This window comes from Schistocerca gregaria, chromosome 10 (assembly GCF_023897955.1).
Source record: "Schistocerca gregaria isolate iqSchGreg1 chromosome 10, iqSchGreg1.2, whole genome shotgun sequence".
Lineage (NCBI taxonomy): Eukaryota > Metazoa > Arthropoda > Insecta > Orthoptera > Acrididae > Schistocerca > Schistocerca gregaria.
Window position 1 is genome coordinate 86,509,522 of NC_064929.1, and position 17,491 is coordinate 86,527,012.

General features: G+C 40.6%; 1 protein-coding gene across 2 annotated transcripts in view; it reads left to right on the top strand.

The window, feature by feature from the left end:
- LOC126293701 (splicing factor 3A subunit 1) overlaps positions 1-17,491 on the top strand; it is a 79,259-nt gene that overhangs the window by 6,115 nt on the left and 55,653 nt on the right. For both annotated transcript variants that reach the window (XM_049987007.1, XM_049987008.1), the window contains exons 3-5: positions 6,797-6,971; positions 7,202-7,361; positions 11,757-11,910. In XM_049987007.1, coding sequence (XP_049842964.1) covers positions 6,797-6,971; positions 7,202-7,361; positions 11,757-11,910 — 489 coding nt within the window. The remainder of the gene's footprint in view (positions 1-6,796; positions 6,972-7,201; positions 7,362-11,756; positions 11,911-17,491) is intronic.

Below are 17,491 nucleotides of genomic sequence, written 5' to 3' on the forward strand. Positions count from 1 at the left end.
AATATCCTTTCTTTCTAGAGTACTAGTTCTGCAAGGTTCGGAGGAGAGCTTCTATAAAGTTTGGAAGGTAGGAGACGAGGTACTGGCAGAAGTAAAGCTGTGAGACCGGGCGTGAGTCGTGCTTTGGTAGCTCAGTTGGTAGAGCACTTGCCCACGAAAGTCAAAGGTCCCGAGTTCGAGTCTTGGTCGGGTACACAGTTTTAATCTGCCAGGAAGTTTCAGTTTGAAATTAGTTTTATAACCCACATGTACAGTGTGGTTGTCACTTCACATTGAGGCTTCTGGGTCAAAAAGTCAAACTGTCCCACAAATGTGTGGTTGGTTATTGTGAATAACCTGTGGCAATACAAGTTCATTAAATATTTTATGGTAATATTTTTGTCAAAATTGTCATCATTTTTAGAACTTCAAATTTAGTTACGATTAAAACTAACATCCAATTTGTGAATATAATATTCCTCGGCGAAATGAGGCAATAATATATGCAGAAGTCGAGGCGAAACGATTATAGGAAGAAGAAATCCAAACAGAGATGACTTGGAAGGTAAAGCCAATAACAAAGTCAAATAATTTTGAGCGAAATTAAAAGTGAGTATGTCAACATTAAGAGTGCGATTGGGATTCCCAATGTTAAGTGCCGAGATGAGAATGGGTAAACGGAAAGAGCACATAGAAAGAAATAAGGGGGAGAACCCGTCTGACGACGTGACTGAGGGAAAAATGTGAGTGGATAAGTGAGACGTAGTGGAGGCAGTATTAGATTAAATAATTGGAGTGTTGCCTTTTCAGATGAATAACTTTGGCATCATAGGTACTGACATGGGTAACATGCAGAGAATGGAAAATAAAATTGAAGGTTTGTTAGACAAAGATCAGTCTGGTGTCAGGAAAGATAAAGGCAACATAGAGGCAGTTCTGACAATTCACTTATAACAAAAGGAAGACTCTAGAACAATCGAGACACATTCCTAGGATGTTTCGACCTATAAATAGGATTCAACAGTGTAAAGTGGTGCGAGATGTTTGAAATTCTGATAAACGTACGAATACGCTATAGAGGAAGATGGGAAATATACAGTGTGTATAAAAATGGAGAGGGAACAATAAGAATGGAAGTTGGAGTCAAAGTGCTCCGATTAATGAGATCGTAAGACCGGGATGCATTTTTCTATCATCACTGCTCAATCTATACTTCCAAAAAGCAATGGTGAAAAGAAAGGTAAGGTTTGAGAGTGGGATTAAAATCAGAGTTGAAAAGATATCTGCAATAAAATTTACTGATGATATGCTATTCTCAATAAAACTGAAGCAGAATAACTGGACCTTTCGATCGAAATGAACATTCTGATGAGTACAGAATATGGGTCGCAGGTAACTCAAAGAAAGACAAAAGTAATGGTGTGTAGCAGAAGTGAAATTAGCAATACACTTAACATCGAAAGTGTTGGCTGCAAAGAAAAAGCGAAGGAATTCTGCTACTTGGGAAGCAAAATAATATAATGTTGATGAACTCACAAAGCAGACTAGCACAGTGACAGACTTCACGATAAAGGATGACAGCCCAAAACAGTTTTTTTTGTTGTTGTGGTCTTCAGTCCTGAGACTGGTTTGATGCAGCTCTCCATGCTACTCAATCCTGTGCAAGCTTCATCATCTCCCAGTACCTACTGCATCCTACATCCTTCTGAATCTGCTTAGTCTATTCATCTATTGGTCTCCCTCTACGATTTTTACCCTCCACGCTGCCCTCCAATGCTAAATTTGTGATCTCTTAATGCCTCTGAACATGTCCTACCAACCGATCCCTTCTTCTGGTCAAGTTGTGCCACAAACTCCTCTTCTCCCCAATCCTATTCAATACCTCCTCATTAGTTACGTGATCTATCCACCTTCAGCATTCTTCTGTAGCACCACATTTCGAAAACTTCTATTCTCTTTTTGTCTAAACTGTTTATTGTCCATGTTTCACTTCCATAGATGGCTACACTCCGTACAAATACTTTCAGAAAAGACTTCCTGACACTTAAATCTATACTCGATGTTAACAAATTTATCTTCTTCAGAAACGCTTTCCTTGCCATTGCCAGTCTACACATTATACCCTATCTACTTTGACCATCAGTTATTTTGCTCCCCAAATAGCAAAACTCCTTTACTACTTTAAGTGTCTCATTTCCTAATCTAATTCCCTCAGCATCACCTGACTTAATTTGACTACATTCCATTATCCTCGTTTTGCTTTTGTTGATGTTCATCTTATATCCTCCTTTCAAGACACTGTCCATTCCGTTCAACTGCTCTTCCAAGTCCTTTGCTGTCTCTGACAGAAATACAATGTCATCGGCGAACCTCAAAGTTTTTACTTCTTCTCCATGAATTTTAATACCTACTCCAAATTTTTCTTTTGTTTCCTTTACTGATTGCTCAATATACAGATTGAATAACATAGGGGAGAGGCTACAACCCTGTCTCACTCCCTTCCCAACCACTGCTTCCCTTTCATGCCCCTCGACTCGTATGACTGCCATCTGGTTTCTGTACAAACTGTAAATAGCCTTTCGCTCCCTGTGTTTTACCCTATGCCACCTTCAGAATTTGAAAGAGAGTATCCCAGTCAACATTGTCAAAAGCTTTCTCCAAGTCTACAAATGCTAGAAATGTAGGTTTGCCTTTTCTTAATCTTTCTTCTAAGATAAGTCGTAAGGTCAGTATTCCCTCACATGTTCCAACATTTCTACAGAATCCAAACTGATCCTCCCCAAGGTCCGCATCTACCAGTTTTTCCATTCGTCTGTAAAGAATTCGTGTTAGTATTCTGCAGCTGTGACTTTATTAAACTGATAGTTTGGTAATTTTCACATCTGTCAACACGTGCTTTCTTTGGGATTGGAATTATTATATTCTTCTTGAAGTCTGGGGGTTTTTCACCTGTCTTGTACATCTTGCTCACCAGATGGTAGAGTTTTGTCAGGACTGGCTCACCCAAGGCCGTCAGTAGTTCTAATGGAATGTTGTCTACTCCCGGGGCCTTGTTTAGACTCGGGTCTTTCAGTGCTCTGTCAAACTCTTCATGCAATATCATATCTCCCATTTCATCTTCATCTACATCCTCTTACATTTCCATAATATTGTCCTCAAGTACATCGCCCTTGTATAGACGCTCTATATACTCCTTCCACCTTTCTGCTTTCCCTTCTTTGCTTAGAACTGGGTTGCCATTTGCGCTCTTGATATTCGTACAAGTGGTTCTCTTCTCTTCAAAGGTCTCTTTAATTTTCCTGTAGGCTGTATCTATCTTCCCCCTACTGAGATAAGCTTCTACATCCTTACATTTGTCCTCTACCCATCACTGCTTAGCCATTTTGCACTTCCTGTCGATCTCATTTTTGAGATGTCTGTATTCCTTTTTGCCTGCTTCATTTACTGCATTTTTATATTTTCTCCTTTCATCAATTAAATTCAGTATTTCTTCTGTTACCCAAGGATTTCTACTAGCCCTCGTCTTTTTACCTACTTTATCCTCTGCTGCCTTCACTACTTCATCCATCAGAGCTATCCATTCTTCTTCTACTCTGTTTCTTTTCCCATTCCTGTCAATTGTTTCCTTATGCTCTCTTTGAAACTGTGTACAACATCTGGTTCTCTTAGTCTATCTGTGTCCCATCTCCTTAAATTCCCACCTTTTTGCAGTTTCTTCAGTTTTAATCTACAGGTCATAACCAATAGATTGTGGTCAGAGTCCACATGTGCCCCTGGAAATGTCCTACAATTTAAAACTTGATTCCGAAATATCTGTCTCACCATTATATAATCTATCTGATACCTTTTAGTATCTCCAGGATTCTTCCATGTATACAACCTTCTTTTATGATTCTTGAACCAAGTGTTAGCTATGATTAAGTTATGCTCTGTGCAAAATTCTACCAGACGGCTTCCTCTTTCATTTCTTAGCCCCAATGCATATTCACCTACCACGTTTCCTTCTCTCCCTTTTCCTAATGACGAATTCCAGTCACCCATGCCTATTAAATTTTTGTCTTCCTTCACTACCTGAATAATTTCTTTTATCTCATCATACATTTCATCAATTTCTTCATCATCTGCAGAGCTAGTTGGCATATGAACTTGTACTACTGTAGTAGGCATGGGCTTTGTGTCTATCTTGGCCACAATAATGCGCTCACTATGCTGTTTGTAGTAGCTTACCCGCACTCTTATTTTTTTATTCATTATTAAACCTACTATTTGATTTTGTATTTATAACCCTGTATTCACCTGACCAAAAGTCTTGTTCCTCCTGCCACCAAACTTCACTAATTCCCACTATATCTAACTTTAACCTATCCATTTCCCTTTTTAAATTTTCTAACCTACCTGCCCGATTAGGCGATCTGACATTCCACGCTCCGATCCGTAGAACGCCAGTTGTCTTTCTCCTGATAACGACGTTCTCTTGAGTAGTCCCCGCCCGGAGATCCGAATGGGGGACTATTTTACCTCCGGAATATTTTACCCTAACAGGACGCCATCATCATTTAATCATACAGTAAAGCTGCATGTCTTCGGGAAAAATTACGGCTGTAGTTTCCCCTTGCTTTCAGCCGTTCGCAGTACCAACACAGCAAGGCCGTTTTGGTCATGGTTACAAGGCCAGATCAGTCAATCATCCAGACTGTTGCCCTTGCAACTACTGAAAAGGCTGCTGCCCCTGTTCAGGAACCACATGTTTGTCTGGCCTCTCAACAGATGCCCCTCCATTGTGGTTGCACCTACGGTACGGCCATCTGTATCGCTGAGGCATGCAAGCCTCCCCACAAACGGAAAGGTCCATGGTTCATGGGGGGCAAAAACAGTTGCAGGATAAAAATTTATTGAAATTATTGACCAAGGTTTTGGTACATATAAATATACCTTCATCAGAAGTAAAAAATCCTGAACAGGAAGACACTTTCATTAGAAAAGTCTTAGCATCAGAAGTGAGAAACACAAAAGCTTAAGTAATAATGAAATTACCAGAGTAATACGGGCATAAAATCTTTAGTTACTTACTAAAATTACATCATGCAATGGAGATTAATAAAACAATTGAGCCAAAGGCGTCGTCAATAATTGAGACATCATCTCCATCTGTACAACATTACTTTGGGCACAGGGTCAAAGCGAACAGTTTAGCACCATTCTTTCGCCTACGAACTATCGAGACAAGAGTGTGAAAGCACTAGGGCAGATGGTTTCGCTGAGAGAGGGCACTTGTATGTGCCAGACAATAGCGCAAATTAAAATCCATGAATACATACAAAAGCGCATCAAAAATTATTAAAAGTTGTGTTAATTCAAACTTTCTGTCTTAATAAATAAAACATATCAGACCATTTAAAAACATTTATGTAAAGTAGAAAATATAGAACCAATTTACCTGTGTCCTAGTGTCAAACATATAAAGCTTGCGCTACAGAACAAATCTAACGAGAGAGGGCACTAGTGTAATGCGCGAGAGTCTCGCGTAACATAGGCGGTGAAATAGATACTTGCAAAAACAACTAATATCTTATAATAAAACGAAACCATCTGTCGTTGTAAATAAAAACATACTAGTCAATTAACCACACATACACCTCGGAAGTCACAAACAACAAACATCAAAAATACATAAAATCCCAACAAGAGAGGAGAAGCACATTTCACCGGCATCTTTACTTTATCGAGAAGAATTTAAACAGTTGCTGTTGCAGCCATGTTTAAAATCTTGAAACAGTGACAAACTAATATCAAACGTAGGCCTTAATTAGAGGAAAAAATTTCTGCGACTTCGTTTGGAGCACAGTATTGCGTGGAAGAAAATTATGGATTTTGGAAAAACTGTAAAAGAAGAGAATCGAATCTTTTGAGATGTTTGTGCTCTATAGGGATCTTTAAAATAAGTTAACTGGAAAGATAAAAAATGAGGTGGTTTTGTTGAGAATTGGAAAAGTAAGAAGTGTGTGGGAAGCACTGACACAGAGGAAAACAGAACGATAAGACACGTTAAACAGTCAGGTAATAGCTTCCACAGTACTGGAAGGAATGCATTTGACAAATAATCAAAGATGTATGCGGAAGTTCTACTCTAGGGCGAAGACTTCGGCATGGGAGGCAGGCCGCTTCGAACTGGTAGGAAGCCGGACTCAGATGTTCAGCCGAGGAAAGGTAATTGGCATCCTAGCCACTGTAGTTGTTAATACAGGTACTGTAAAGCGGACCCAATGAGTAGCACATTAAGAGATGACAGTGATAGTTTTCCCAGTGTATAAATTTACCTAGCGGAAAACAGAAATTGTCAGTTACTGGGCTAGGCGACAGCTGGAGAGTGTGGCGTGAGACAAGCGGAGAGCACGCTGGCATCGCCACAAAATACACCCCGTTCCTCTGCCGCCTCTTTTCTCGCACATCACTGTACCGTGATGTGGAGATGGGAAAAGCTTAACTATTTGGAGTTTTATATACAAGTTATTATTTTACTTGGCCCCTTGCCCCAACAGACAGCATCGAAACATTCACTGAAATCTTCTGTGTTTTATTTTTCCTCACCTATTTGCTAACATTTTTATTTTTTACTGAAGATGAAATACATTTTTCTTCTTCCTTGGGCATGGCTTAGTACTGCACTCAAAAACATTGGAGTGCCAAATCAATTGTTATTTACCATATTTGATGTTGCATTTAATTTTTCAAAAAAAATTCTATATTTCTTCGCGTCTAAGTTTGGTACTGTGGGATCGCAAGTGAGCGAGGTATTTAACTGTCGGTGTGTGAGCAGGTCAAGAGCCGAGCGGCCCCCCTACTGCTCCGAAGGCGTCCGCCCTAGCTCCATCGCAGCAGCAGAAACAGCAGGAAATCCTGAAGCAAATTTCTGAGCAGCCCTTTATTCCTAAGGATCCACCACCAGAATTTGAATTCATTGCAGACCCACCATCAATTTCAGCCCTGGACCTGTGAGTATTATAATGTGTTTTCATTCCTGTAGTAGCACAATTTGGATCTATCTACTTAAGTCTTTCCCGAAAATTTTCTTACATGTAGCATAAATCGTGTACACGAAGCTGACGGATTGTGCAGTCAGAAATATTAAATCGTCAGCTCTTTGTGTGTCTTGTCCGAGCAGTAAAGATCTCACTGTTATACTCCCTCGGTGAATCTCTTTAATTTTTGTCAATGTTTGCAGTGACATCGTCAAGCTGACAGCCCAGTTTGTAGCCCGTAATGGTCGACAGTTCCTCACGAACCTGATGAACCGTGAACAGCGTAACTACCAGTTTGACTTTTTGCGGCCACAACACTCACTCTTTCAGTATTTCACAAAGCTGCTGGAGCAGTACACAAAGGTAATTATTCGGAATCACTAATGTTAGTTACTCACAGTTTGCACAAACATTGAAAAATTATCTTATGGTAAATAGAAAGTTAGTTGTGGAAGTGGGTATGTATCTTGGTGAGCTACTAGCAAATTACAACAGTGTTTCAACTTTCTTGTGTTGGCCATTTTTACAGCAGTTGTATATAAATTACAGTGGTTTAAAAGAAATCACCTTATGGATGCTGTCATTTAGTGTTTTTCATTATTTATTTTTTAAATCTTTGTTTTATTTATTTTTTTATCTTGCGCACCCAGATGTGTTTCACCGTAATTATGAGGCATTTTCAGTGGGTGTCAGATAAGCATATAATTCATCATTTCTAGGCCAAACAGATTTGTCTATCGTGGCAAACTGGTTGAAATTCCGTGACTTTCTCCTCAGTAGATATGCGTGCCATGTGTCTACTGTGCTGGCCACCCATCCCATGCCTCCAACCATCCTACGCTTCCACTTCTGATCACCAGTATGGGGCTTGTCCCTCTTCGCTGTTACCTCCTGGAGTTTGCTTTCAGCTCTTGGTCCAGCAGCTTAACTCAAGAGTGTGTGTGCGCATGTGTGCGGGTGCGGGTGCATATATGTAATTCAGAAGAAGGCTTTTCAACTGAAATCTTACAAACCCAAGTCACCACACCCTCTTCACCCTTCCCATTCTCCCTTTTGCCAAAATATGACTCATCAGTTTCAACCACCACTTGATGTCCGCCTAAAGAACTCCTGTGTACCTCATTATAAGAATGCAAAACTGTTGTGTCTGTCCGTTTTTGTGTTTAAACATACTTCTCCAATACTGCTAGATGAATTTTCACGGAGTTTTCACAGGTAACTTGACTTGAGCACAGCTTGGGGCATCATATAGGCTTGATTTCATCAAAATCAGACCACAAAAAAAAAATTTATACATATTATAAAAATGTATGTTTGTCTGCATACATGCCACACACTTCCTCCAAAACCACTCTATCAAACTTGGTACACACATCACTTACGGTATTGTAAGAACCTTAAGTTAGAAACCACATACCTATCAAAGGGGTGGCAGTGCAGCTGCATGAGGAGTGGATGCCACAACGCACAAATACCGAGATTTTACTCGTCCAGTATTTTAGAATGAGAGCACTTAGTGACTCTTAATAAACTTTGCACTTAATTTCAAAAATTCACAAAACTTTTTCTTTCTGATAACCACAACAAAATCATGAAAGAAAATAAAAAAGTTTGTCTCTTACTACATTTTTGCTGTTCATGCAGTAAAACCGTTACATCAGATGTAACAGTTTAATTTGTTACATCTTTACTCCTAACTGCACTCCAGACACATTTTGCAGACAGTGTTCGTATATTCCACTCTGTGTACCTGCAAAATTGTCATCGTGTAGCACGTAGTTCACGATATGTGATGTCATCAACATTGAGCTGGGTGAAAACAAAACTGCAGGACAAAATTTGCTAGAGATACTGGTGAAATACCTGTTTCACTGAAATTTGGTACGAATATAGCTCGAACCCGGAGAAAGAACGTAGGCTACTTTAGAAAGTGTGTAGTAGAAGATATTTATCGATTCGAAAAATATTATATAAATTAGGGAAAAATATTTACTCTTTGAAGAAGTGATTCACTCATGGTCTTTTGAGCTGCTTCATATTTATGAAAATGCGTTTACTGGTTGTTATGTGCTTTGTGATATGATTCGAAGGATTGAATGCGATGCGTGTACAGTCTTCATTGTGTTTAGCCCATACTTCCAGGCTATTAGTTACATAATGTACACATCTTATAACATATAGCTACTCAATAATACAGCATAGGTATGCGTACTCTTGTGCTGTCTGTATGCAGTGCCAGGCAGCGATACTGGATGTGCTGACGCATTGTGCGCTATGACAGCTCGGGAGGGGGCAGAGCAGGGAGCACGTCACGAGTGGTGCTTACCTGAAAAAGCCGACTCTTGAGGCCAGCTGGTGTTATTGCACGTACGCTAGTGTACTTTCCACCACTTGTCATAACAAAACTTCCGATATGTGAGTGCCGCCGTTTGTATAATAAATTCCCCAGGCACATCACGACAGGGCGAAACCCGGTGAGTGCCAGGTATTCGCTGATATCCATTTTGGGCACAGCTTATCTCTGACAGGAGATTCGTAGCAGAAATAGGATGTCGACATCTCTAATAGAGTACTCCGACGGATTGAGCACCGCGAATTATCGTCGTGACACCTGCTCGTTTGGTGGTCACGAGATCGACTGTGAGAGAGATCCGGGATTCAGTACTCTGTATTATTAATTGTGAACTGACACAGGTTGTGAATGCATACAAGTGTAGATTACTGAGGTCGAAGTGCTGAGTGCATTGTGTTATTGTTGTTGCCCAGCTGTTTAAATTCACAGGGGAGAAGTCAGCGGTAATGGTCACAGTAGAGGTCGAGTGTGTCGCTCTCGTAGCGGCAGACCCTGCAGCAGAGAGAAGGCCGAAACACTGAATTTGGTCATCCGAAGTTGTTTCACCACGGAAGACCATAACACTGTCCCTCCTTTCAATTGTCATATGAACGTTGAAATAGCAAATATTGAGATAATCAATTGTATAATTGAAAAGCAGCTACAAAGTTTTAGGACCATATGAGATACCCATAAGATTCTATAAAGATTATGTGAAAGAACTTGGTCCCCTTCTAGCAGTAATTTATCATAGATTGCTTGAGTGATGAAACATACCTAATGACTGAAAAAGCACAGGCCATTCCAGTTTTTAAGAAAGGCTGTAAGACAGATCCACACAATTATTGACCTATATCACTGAGGTCAGTCTGTTGTAGAATTATGGAACATGTTTTATGCTCAAGAATTATGACTTTTTTAAAAAAATTAACATCTCCTCTATAAAAATCGACATGGATTTCCAGACAGAGATCCTGCGAAACTTAGGTAGCTCTGTTCCTCCGTGGGATTCACAACACAGTGAGCTGCGGTGCCCAGGTTGATGCACTGATGATACACTGATTGGTTCGGAAGTGTATTTTCTATTCCGAGTGATTATATAAAAGAATTGCACGACTGGAATGTCAATGAAAAATAAGTCAGTGTTTGTGCTATGCTGACTGCACACTATCGGATTGCAGTGTCAAATGGATTAAGTTATTAGACATGTATTGTCGGAATGGTGTGTGACAGTTAATATTTCATTTGTTTAGACTGTGTTGGGTTTAACTGTGGGTAATCTGAAAGACAAAGGGGTGACTGCCTCATACTGTGTGTCTGAGAGGAATGCATTTGTGAACTTAACAATGGTTTTAGTTACAATTAATCTTAGTTACAATTAACCTTATATCTTAATCCAGTATTAGTATGCTGCCATTGTATCATTATAACATATCCCTTGCCAATCCGATCATCCTTAACTGTTGATGTGCAATTTAGGTTTCTTTCTTATTCTGAGGAACAGTTTTGCCAGCCAGAGGCAACAGCTGGTAGAAACTTTCATCACTTGCAACTGACAATTTATCGCCACACATGTGACACAGCCAACATTTGTGAGTGCCACCTGACTTTTGGAGAAATTTAACAGAAGAGTTCAAATTTTCTATCTGTCACTACAATGCACGACTATCGAATCTAGCGACGAGTAAAAACATGTGTGTATACAGCACAGCATATTCCCTCACTGGCACAAATCACATTGCCCTCAACAAATGCAGCATGAACTGTCATTACCAGTGCCACAACTGCTCCTTCTCCCCCGCTCCCCCTCCCCCTCCCAATCACCTCCAAACAAAACTCACACATTTTTGAAAGCTCCGCACACGTACAGTGTCATCCACCATGACACCATTATGTTAAATCACGGCTCAAAGGTGATGGTCGGTATTATAGGGTACAGCTCAGAAGTTGGTGTGATGCTTACTGTGTTGAACACAGACTTGTAGTGTCGTGTATGTTTGGACAGTCGAAGATAGTGTTGCCAACATCATCCTCTTTGCCACAGTCGCAAAATTAAGATATCACGGAGTCATCGACATTTCTCGTACCAGAATATAGTCAGCAGTGACGGGCTATGTCCGTTCTTCTAAGTGTCGGAGTAGCTGAGTCTCGAGTTTCTGCGGTTGGAGAGATACTTGTTTCGAACACAGTTGTTCGAACATCAGTAGCTAAATTCTAGCTCCAACACAAAATTTTGTACTCATTTATTGGTCTAGTAATGATTCGTGGTACAGATGATTCTTTTGATAAATGAATTGGTTTCCATGTGTCATTTTTACACCACCACACTTTTAAAACATATTTCTTTCCTTGACTGCACTCGCATTTATTTTGTGAGCCTTTGTGATTTTCCCGTAGTGCCCTATAACAGCCAGTGTGTTTGGCAGGTGCTGATCCCACCGAAGGAGCTGATGTTTAAGCTCAAGGAGGAGAGCAGCTCGATGAACGTGATACTGGACATGGTGAAGTATCGAGCCGAGTGGATCAAGTATCAAGAAGCTCAGAGACGCAAAGAGGAGGAGGAACTGGAGAAAGAGAGAGGTGAGTTTCGAGTGGAAGAAACTCGGTGTGCAGCCGCTCTAGAATCACGTCGCAGTTGTTACTCATAACAGGTATCAGTACCGGTCCGTGTGTATCTCGTACTGTAGCGCTTCAGAGAACTGAAATAAGTCGAGGAGTAAACTGGTGGAAGGAAGTTTCTATCAGAAACTTCTGTAGACGGTTAACTTATTTGCTTCAAAACGCCGGCCATTGTGGCCGAGCGGTTCTAGGCGCTTTAGTCCGGAACCGAGCTGCTGCTACAGTCGCTGGTTCGAATCCTGCCTCAGGCACGGATGTATGTGATGTCCTTAAGTTAGTTAGGTTTAAGTAGTTCTAAGTCTAGTGCACTGATGACCTCCGGTGTTAAGTCCCGTAGTGCTTAGATCCATTTTTGCTTCAAAACAACTGAACACATGAGAATTACTGTTACCTGAAAAGTCTTTACTTTGAAGGAAAAAATGCTTCTGTTTGATTTCGACTACAGTGAGAATTACAATTTTTGGGCAAACATTTTAGTGTAAAAACTTTAAATTTGGCAGCATTCAAACCTCAGTAATATTTCTGAGGAAGTATTTTATAATAATTTTAGGAATTTGTCTATGTTCTTTGGAGATTGGAATGAGGGCATTAGTTCTTTAACATACAGGGTGATCAACAAGTCTGTATAAATTTGAAAACTGAATAAATCACGGAATAATGTAGATAGAAAGGTACAAATTGACATACATGCTTGGAATGACATGAGGTTTTATTAGAACCAAAAAAATACAAAATTTCAAAAAATGTCTGACAGATGGCACTTGCCCGCATCTCGTGGTCGTACAGTAGTGTTGTCGCTTCCCACGCCCGGGTTCCCGGGTTCGATTCCCAGCGGGGTCAGGGATTTTCTCTGCCTCATGATGGCTGGGTGTTGTGTGATATCCTTAGGTTAGTTAGGTTTAAGTAGTTCTAAGTTCTAAGGGACTGATGACCTAAGATGTTGAGTCCCATAGTACTCAGAGCCATTTGAACCATTTTTAGATGGAGCTTCATCTGATCAGAATAGCAATAATCAGCATAACAAAGTAAGACAAAGCAAAGATGATGTTATTTACAGGAAATGCTCAATATGTCCACCATCATTCCTCAACAATAGCTGTAGTCGAGGAATAATGTTGTGAACAGCACTGTAAAGCATGTCCGGAATTATGGTGAGTCATTGGCGTCAGATGTTGTCTTTCAGCATCCCTATAGATAATGGTCGATCATGATACACTTGTGACTTCAGGTAACCCAAAGCCAATAATCGCACGGACGTAGGTCTGGGGACCTGGGAGGCCAAGCGTGACGAAAGTGGCGGCTGAGCACACAATCAGCACCAAACGACGCGCGCAAGAGATCTTTCACGAGTCTAGCAATGTGGGGTGGTTCTAATAAAACCCCATGTCATTCCAAGCATGTGTGTCAATTTTTACCTCTCTATGTACATTAGTCCGTGGTTTATTAAGTTTTCAAATTTATACTGACTTTTTGATCACCTGGTACAATCCAGTAGAATAGCGGTCTCGAAATGGACCAATTGTTGGACGTGTGGGGAGGATGGATTATTCTCACTTCTGTACAGAGTGAGAGCTGGAAAAACAGACAGGTGTTAACCGTTACACTGCCAACTTTGTGCTAACAGAGCGCAGCCCCTGCACACAGTGGCACACCTCCTGTCATTCGCGACCTCGCCACTAGGTGTGGCACTCCATCTCGGTTGCTACTGTGCTAAATAATCATTGCTGCTGTGTGTTCTTTTTATAATGGAGGAAACATTAAATTTTACAAATTCTTTTGTATATGGTTCATTTATAATCATGGGAGCAGTTCAGTCCAGTTACAAAAGATGCATTTTCTCACAGCACGACTTTCCGAGCAGTGTCTAATCGTATCAAAAAGAGAATGAATTCCTCGTTGTCCCGAGGTGGTTTCCCCTATCGATCGGTGTACTCCTGATTTTGATCTGTCACAGTGATGCTCCTCTAACAGTTCAGTTTCTCTTGTTGTTGTTGTTGTTGTTGTTGTTGTTGTTGTCTTCAGTCCTGTTGTTGTGGTCTTCAGTCCTGAGACTGGTTTGATGCAGCTCTCCATGCTACTCTATCCTGTGCAAGCTTCATCATCTCCCAGTACCTACTGCAACCTACATCCTTCTGAATCTGCTTAGTGTATTCATCTCTTGGCCTCCCTTTACGATTTTTACCCTCCACGCTGCCCTCCAATACTAAATTCGTGTTCCCTTGATGTCTCAGAACATGTCCTAACAACAGATCCCTTCTTCTAGTCAAGTTGTGCCACAAACTTTTCTCCCCAATCCTATTCAATACTTCCTCATTAGTTACGTGATCTATCCACCTTATCTTCAGTATTCTTCTGTAGCACCACATTTCGAAAGTTTCTATTCTCTTCTTGTCCAAAATATTTATCGTCCATGTTTCACTTCCATACATGGCTACACTACATACATATACTTTCATAAATGACTTCCTGGCACTTAAATCTATACTTGATGTTAACAAATATCTCTTCTTTAAAAACACTTTCCTTGCCATTGCCAATCTACATTTTATATCCTCTCTACTTCGACCATCATCAGTTATTTTGCTCCCCAAATAGCAAAACTCCTTTACTACTTTGTCTCATTTCCTAATCTAATTCCCTCAGCATCACCTGACTTAATTCGACTACATTTCATTATCCTCGTTTTGCTTTTGTTGATGTTCATCTTATATCCTCCTTTCAAGACACTGTCCATTCCGTTCAACTGCTCTTGCAAGTCCTTTGCTGTCTCTGACAGAATTACAATGTCATCGGCGAACCTCAAAAGTTTTTATTTCTTCTCCATGGATTTTAATACCTAATCCGAATCTCTCTTTTGTTTCCTTTACTGATTGCTCAATATACAGCTTGAATAACATTGGGGAGAGGCTACAACCCTGTCTCACTCCCTTCCCAACCACTGCTTTCCTTTCATGTCCCTCGACTCTTATAACTGCCATCTGCTTTCTGTACAAATTGTAAATAGCCTTTCGCTCCCGGTATTTTACCCCTGCCACCTTTAGAATTTGAAAGAGAGTATTCCAGTCTTCTGTATTTCTCTTGTGTGAACTTCCTAAATAATTTGCAGAATTAAGATGTGTAGCAAATAATCATGTTGTTGTTGTTGTTGCTGTTGTTGTTAATAATGCTTTTATGTATGAGCTGCTATGGCCTTCTGTTAGTCAACTGTTTCTTTCTTTTCTTCCAGATTTATATTACCATTTCTCCATGTCTCTATCTTCTTTCTTTATTATTATTATTATTATTAACAGTTATTTTTTAATAAAATTTCACACCACTTACCAACACTAATTTGCACTCTGTACCGTGTCAGACTTGTCTGCTGCTGCCACTAACTATAGTCAAACGCACATTTCTGTTTTTTTTTTTTTTAGAGTGCTTTTTTTTTTCTTCTTGTGAGTGCTTTTGTAGTCTTTTCTTGTACTGGTTGCAACTTCAGAAGTATGCCTATGGATAGTGTACACACCTCTCTTCTGTTGCAATGACATTAGTATACTTGGCTAGCTAATTACCTGTTCTTCTCTCTTAAAGTTGCAGTACAAATTTGACACATCAGTATTGGAGTGGATTATCAACATACAATGTGTTTCCTCTTTCGAAAAAAGATTTCAGAAGTGTTCTTACTACTACTGCTACTATATTGACAAATTTTCACTATTTACTGTATCACTTGTTAAACACACATAAATGAAGGAAATGACTATATATCCATCTGTACTCACAGAAAATAAAAGTTTTTATTCTGTAACAATTTGTTTTCTGTGTAGTATAGTATTGTGCTTGAAAGCCTGGTGCCCTTTGAAGAGGACAATGTTTCATCTGTACCTTTTAAAATTGAGAGAGAGCACTTCCAAGCTTTTCTTACATTCCCAGCAACAGACCTTGTTGGTACAACTGATTTAACAGGGATTTTACTGTTTCAAAAATGTACCATTCAGAGTAACAATAAATATCTGTCCTGAGACATTTCCCCCAAAAATAGGAGTAAATTGGTCTAGCACATGGATGAATGATCCAGATTCATAATTAATTAATGGAAAATCTCATATAAAGATGTGAAACAATTACTAACAAAGAGATAGAGGGGCTGGCCAGTACTTACCTCAGCTCAGTACAGCCGATAGAGACACAAAAAACAACCGAAAATTTAAGCTCCTAGCTTTCGGAATAAATGTTCCTTCATCAGGGAGGAGAGAGGGGAAAGAAAGGGAAGAAGGGAAAGTGGATTTAGTTACTCACAACCCAGGTTATGAAGCAACAGGGAAAGGAAAACAGGGAAGGTAGCAAGGATGGAGGCATGGTTGTCAGAGGGAAGCCAAAGATATTCTACTGCAGGTACTGTGCCAGCTTCAAGCCAAAGAGGATGCATACAGAAGTAAAGAGGTGTATAGTATAAAGATGTAGGATGGAAAGATGCATGAATGGCTAAAGAGGAAAGGGAAAGAGGAGAAGACTGAAAAGTAAATGGGAGTGAGGTTGTTTAACGTAGGTTTAGTCCAGGGGGATGGCGGGATGAAAGGATGTGCTGGAGTGCAAGTTCCCATCTCCGCAGTTCAGAGGGACTGGTGTTGGGTGGGAGAAGCCAAATGGCACGTACAGTGTAGCAGGTTCCTAGGTCCCTAGAATTATGCTGGAGGGCATGCTCCGCTACTGGGTATTGGACATCTCCTAGGCGGACAGTTCGTCTGTGTCCGTTCATGCGCTCAGCCAGTTTAGTTGTTGTCATACCGATGTAAAAGGCTGTGCAGTGCAGGCATGTCAGCTGATAAATGACATGTGTAGTCTCACACGTGGCCCTTCCTTGAATTGTGTATGTTTTCCTAGTAGCGGGGCTGGAGTAGGTGGTTGTGGGGGGATGCATGGGGCAGGTTTTGCAGCGGGGTCGGTTACAGGGGTAGGAACCGCTGGGTAGAGAAGGTAGTCTGGGAATATTGCAGGGTTTAACAAGGATGTTACGGAGGTTAGGGGGACGACGAAAGGCAACTCTGGGTGGTGTGGGGAGAATTTTGTCAAGGGATGATCTCATTTCAGGGGTTGACTTGAGAAAGTCATATCCCTGGCGGAGTAATTTATTGATGTATTCGAGGCCAGGATAATATTGGGTGACAAGGGGGATGCTTCTGTGTGGTCTGAGGCTAGGAATATTGTTGTTGGACGGGGAGGAATGTATTGCTCGGGAGATCTGTTTGTGGACAAGGTCTGCAGGATAGTTGCGGGAGAGGAAAGCACTGGTCAGGTTATTGGTGTAATTGTTGAGGGATTCGTCACTGGAGCAGATACGTTTGCCACGAATACCTAGGCTGTAGGGAAGGGAGCGTTTGATGTGGAATGGATGGCAGCTATCAAAGTGAAGGTACTGTTGTTTGTTGGTGGGTTTGATATGGACAGAGGTGTGGATGTGAGCTTCAACAAGATGAAGGTCAACATCCAGGAAGGTGGCTTTGGTTTTGGAGAAGGACCAGGTGAAATTCAGATTCGAAAAGGAGTTGAGGTTATGGAGAAA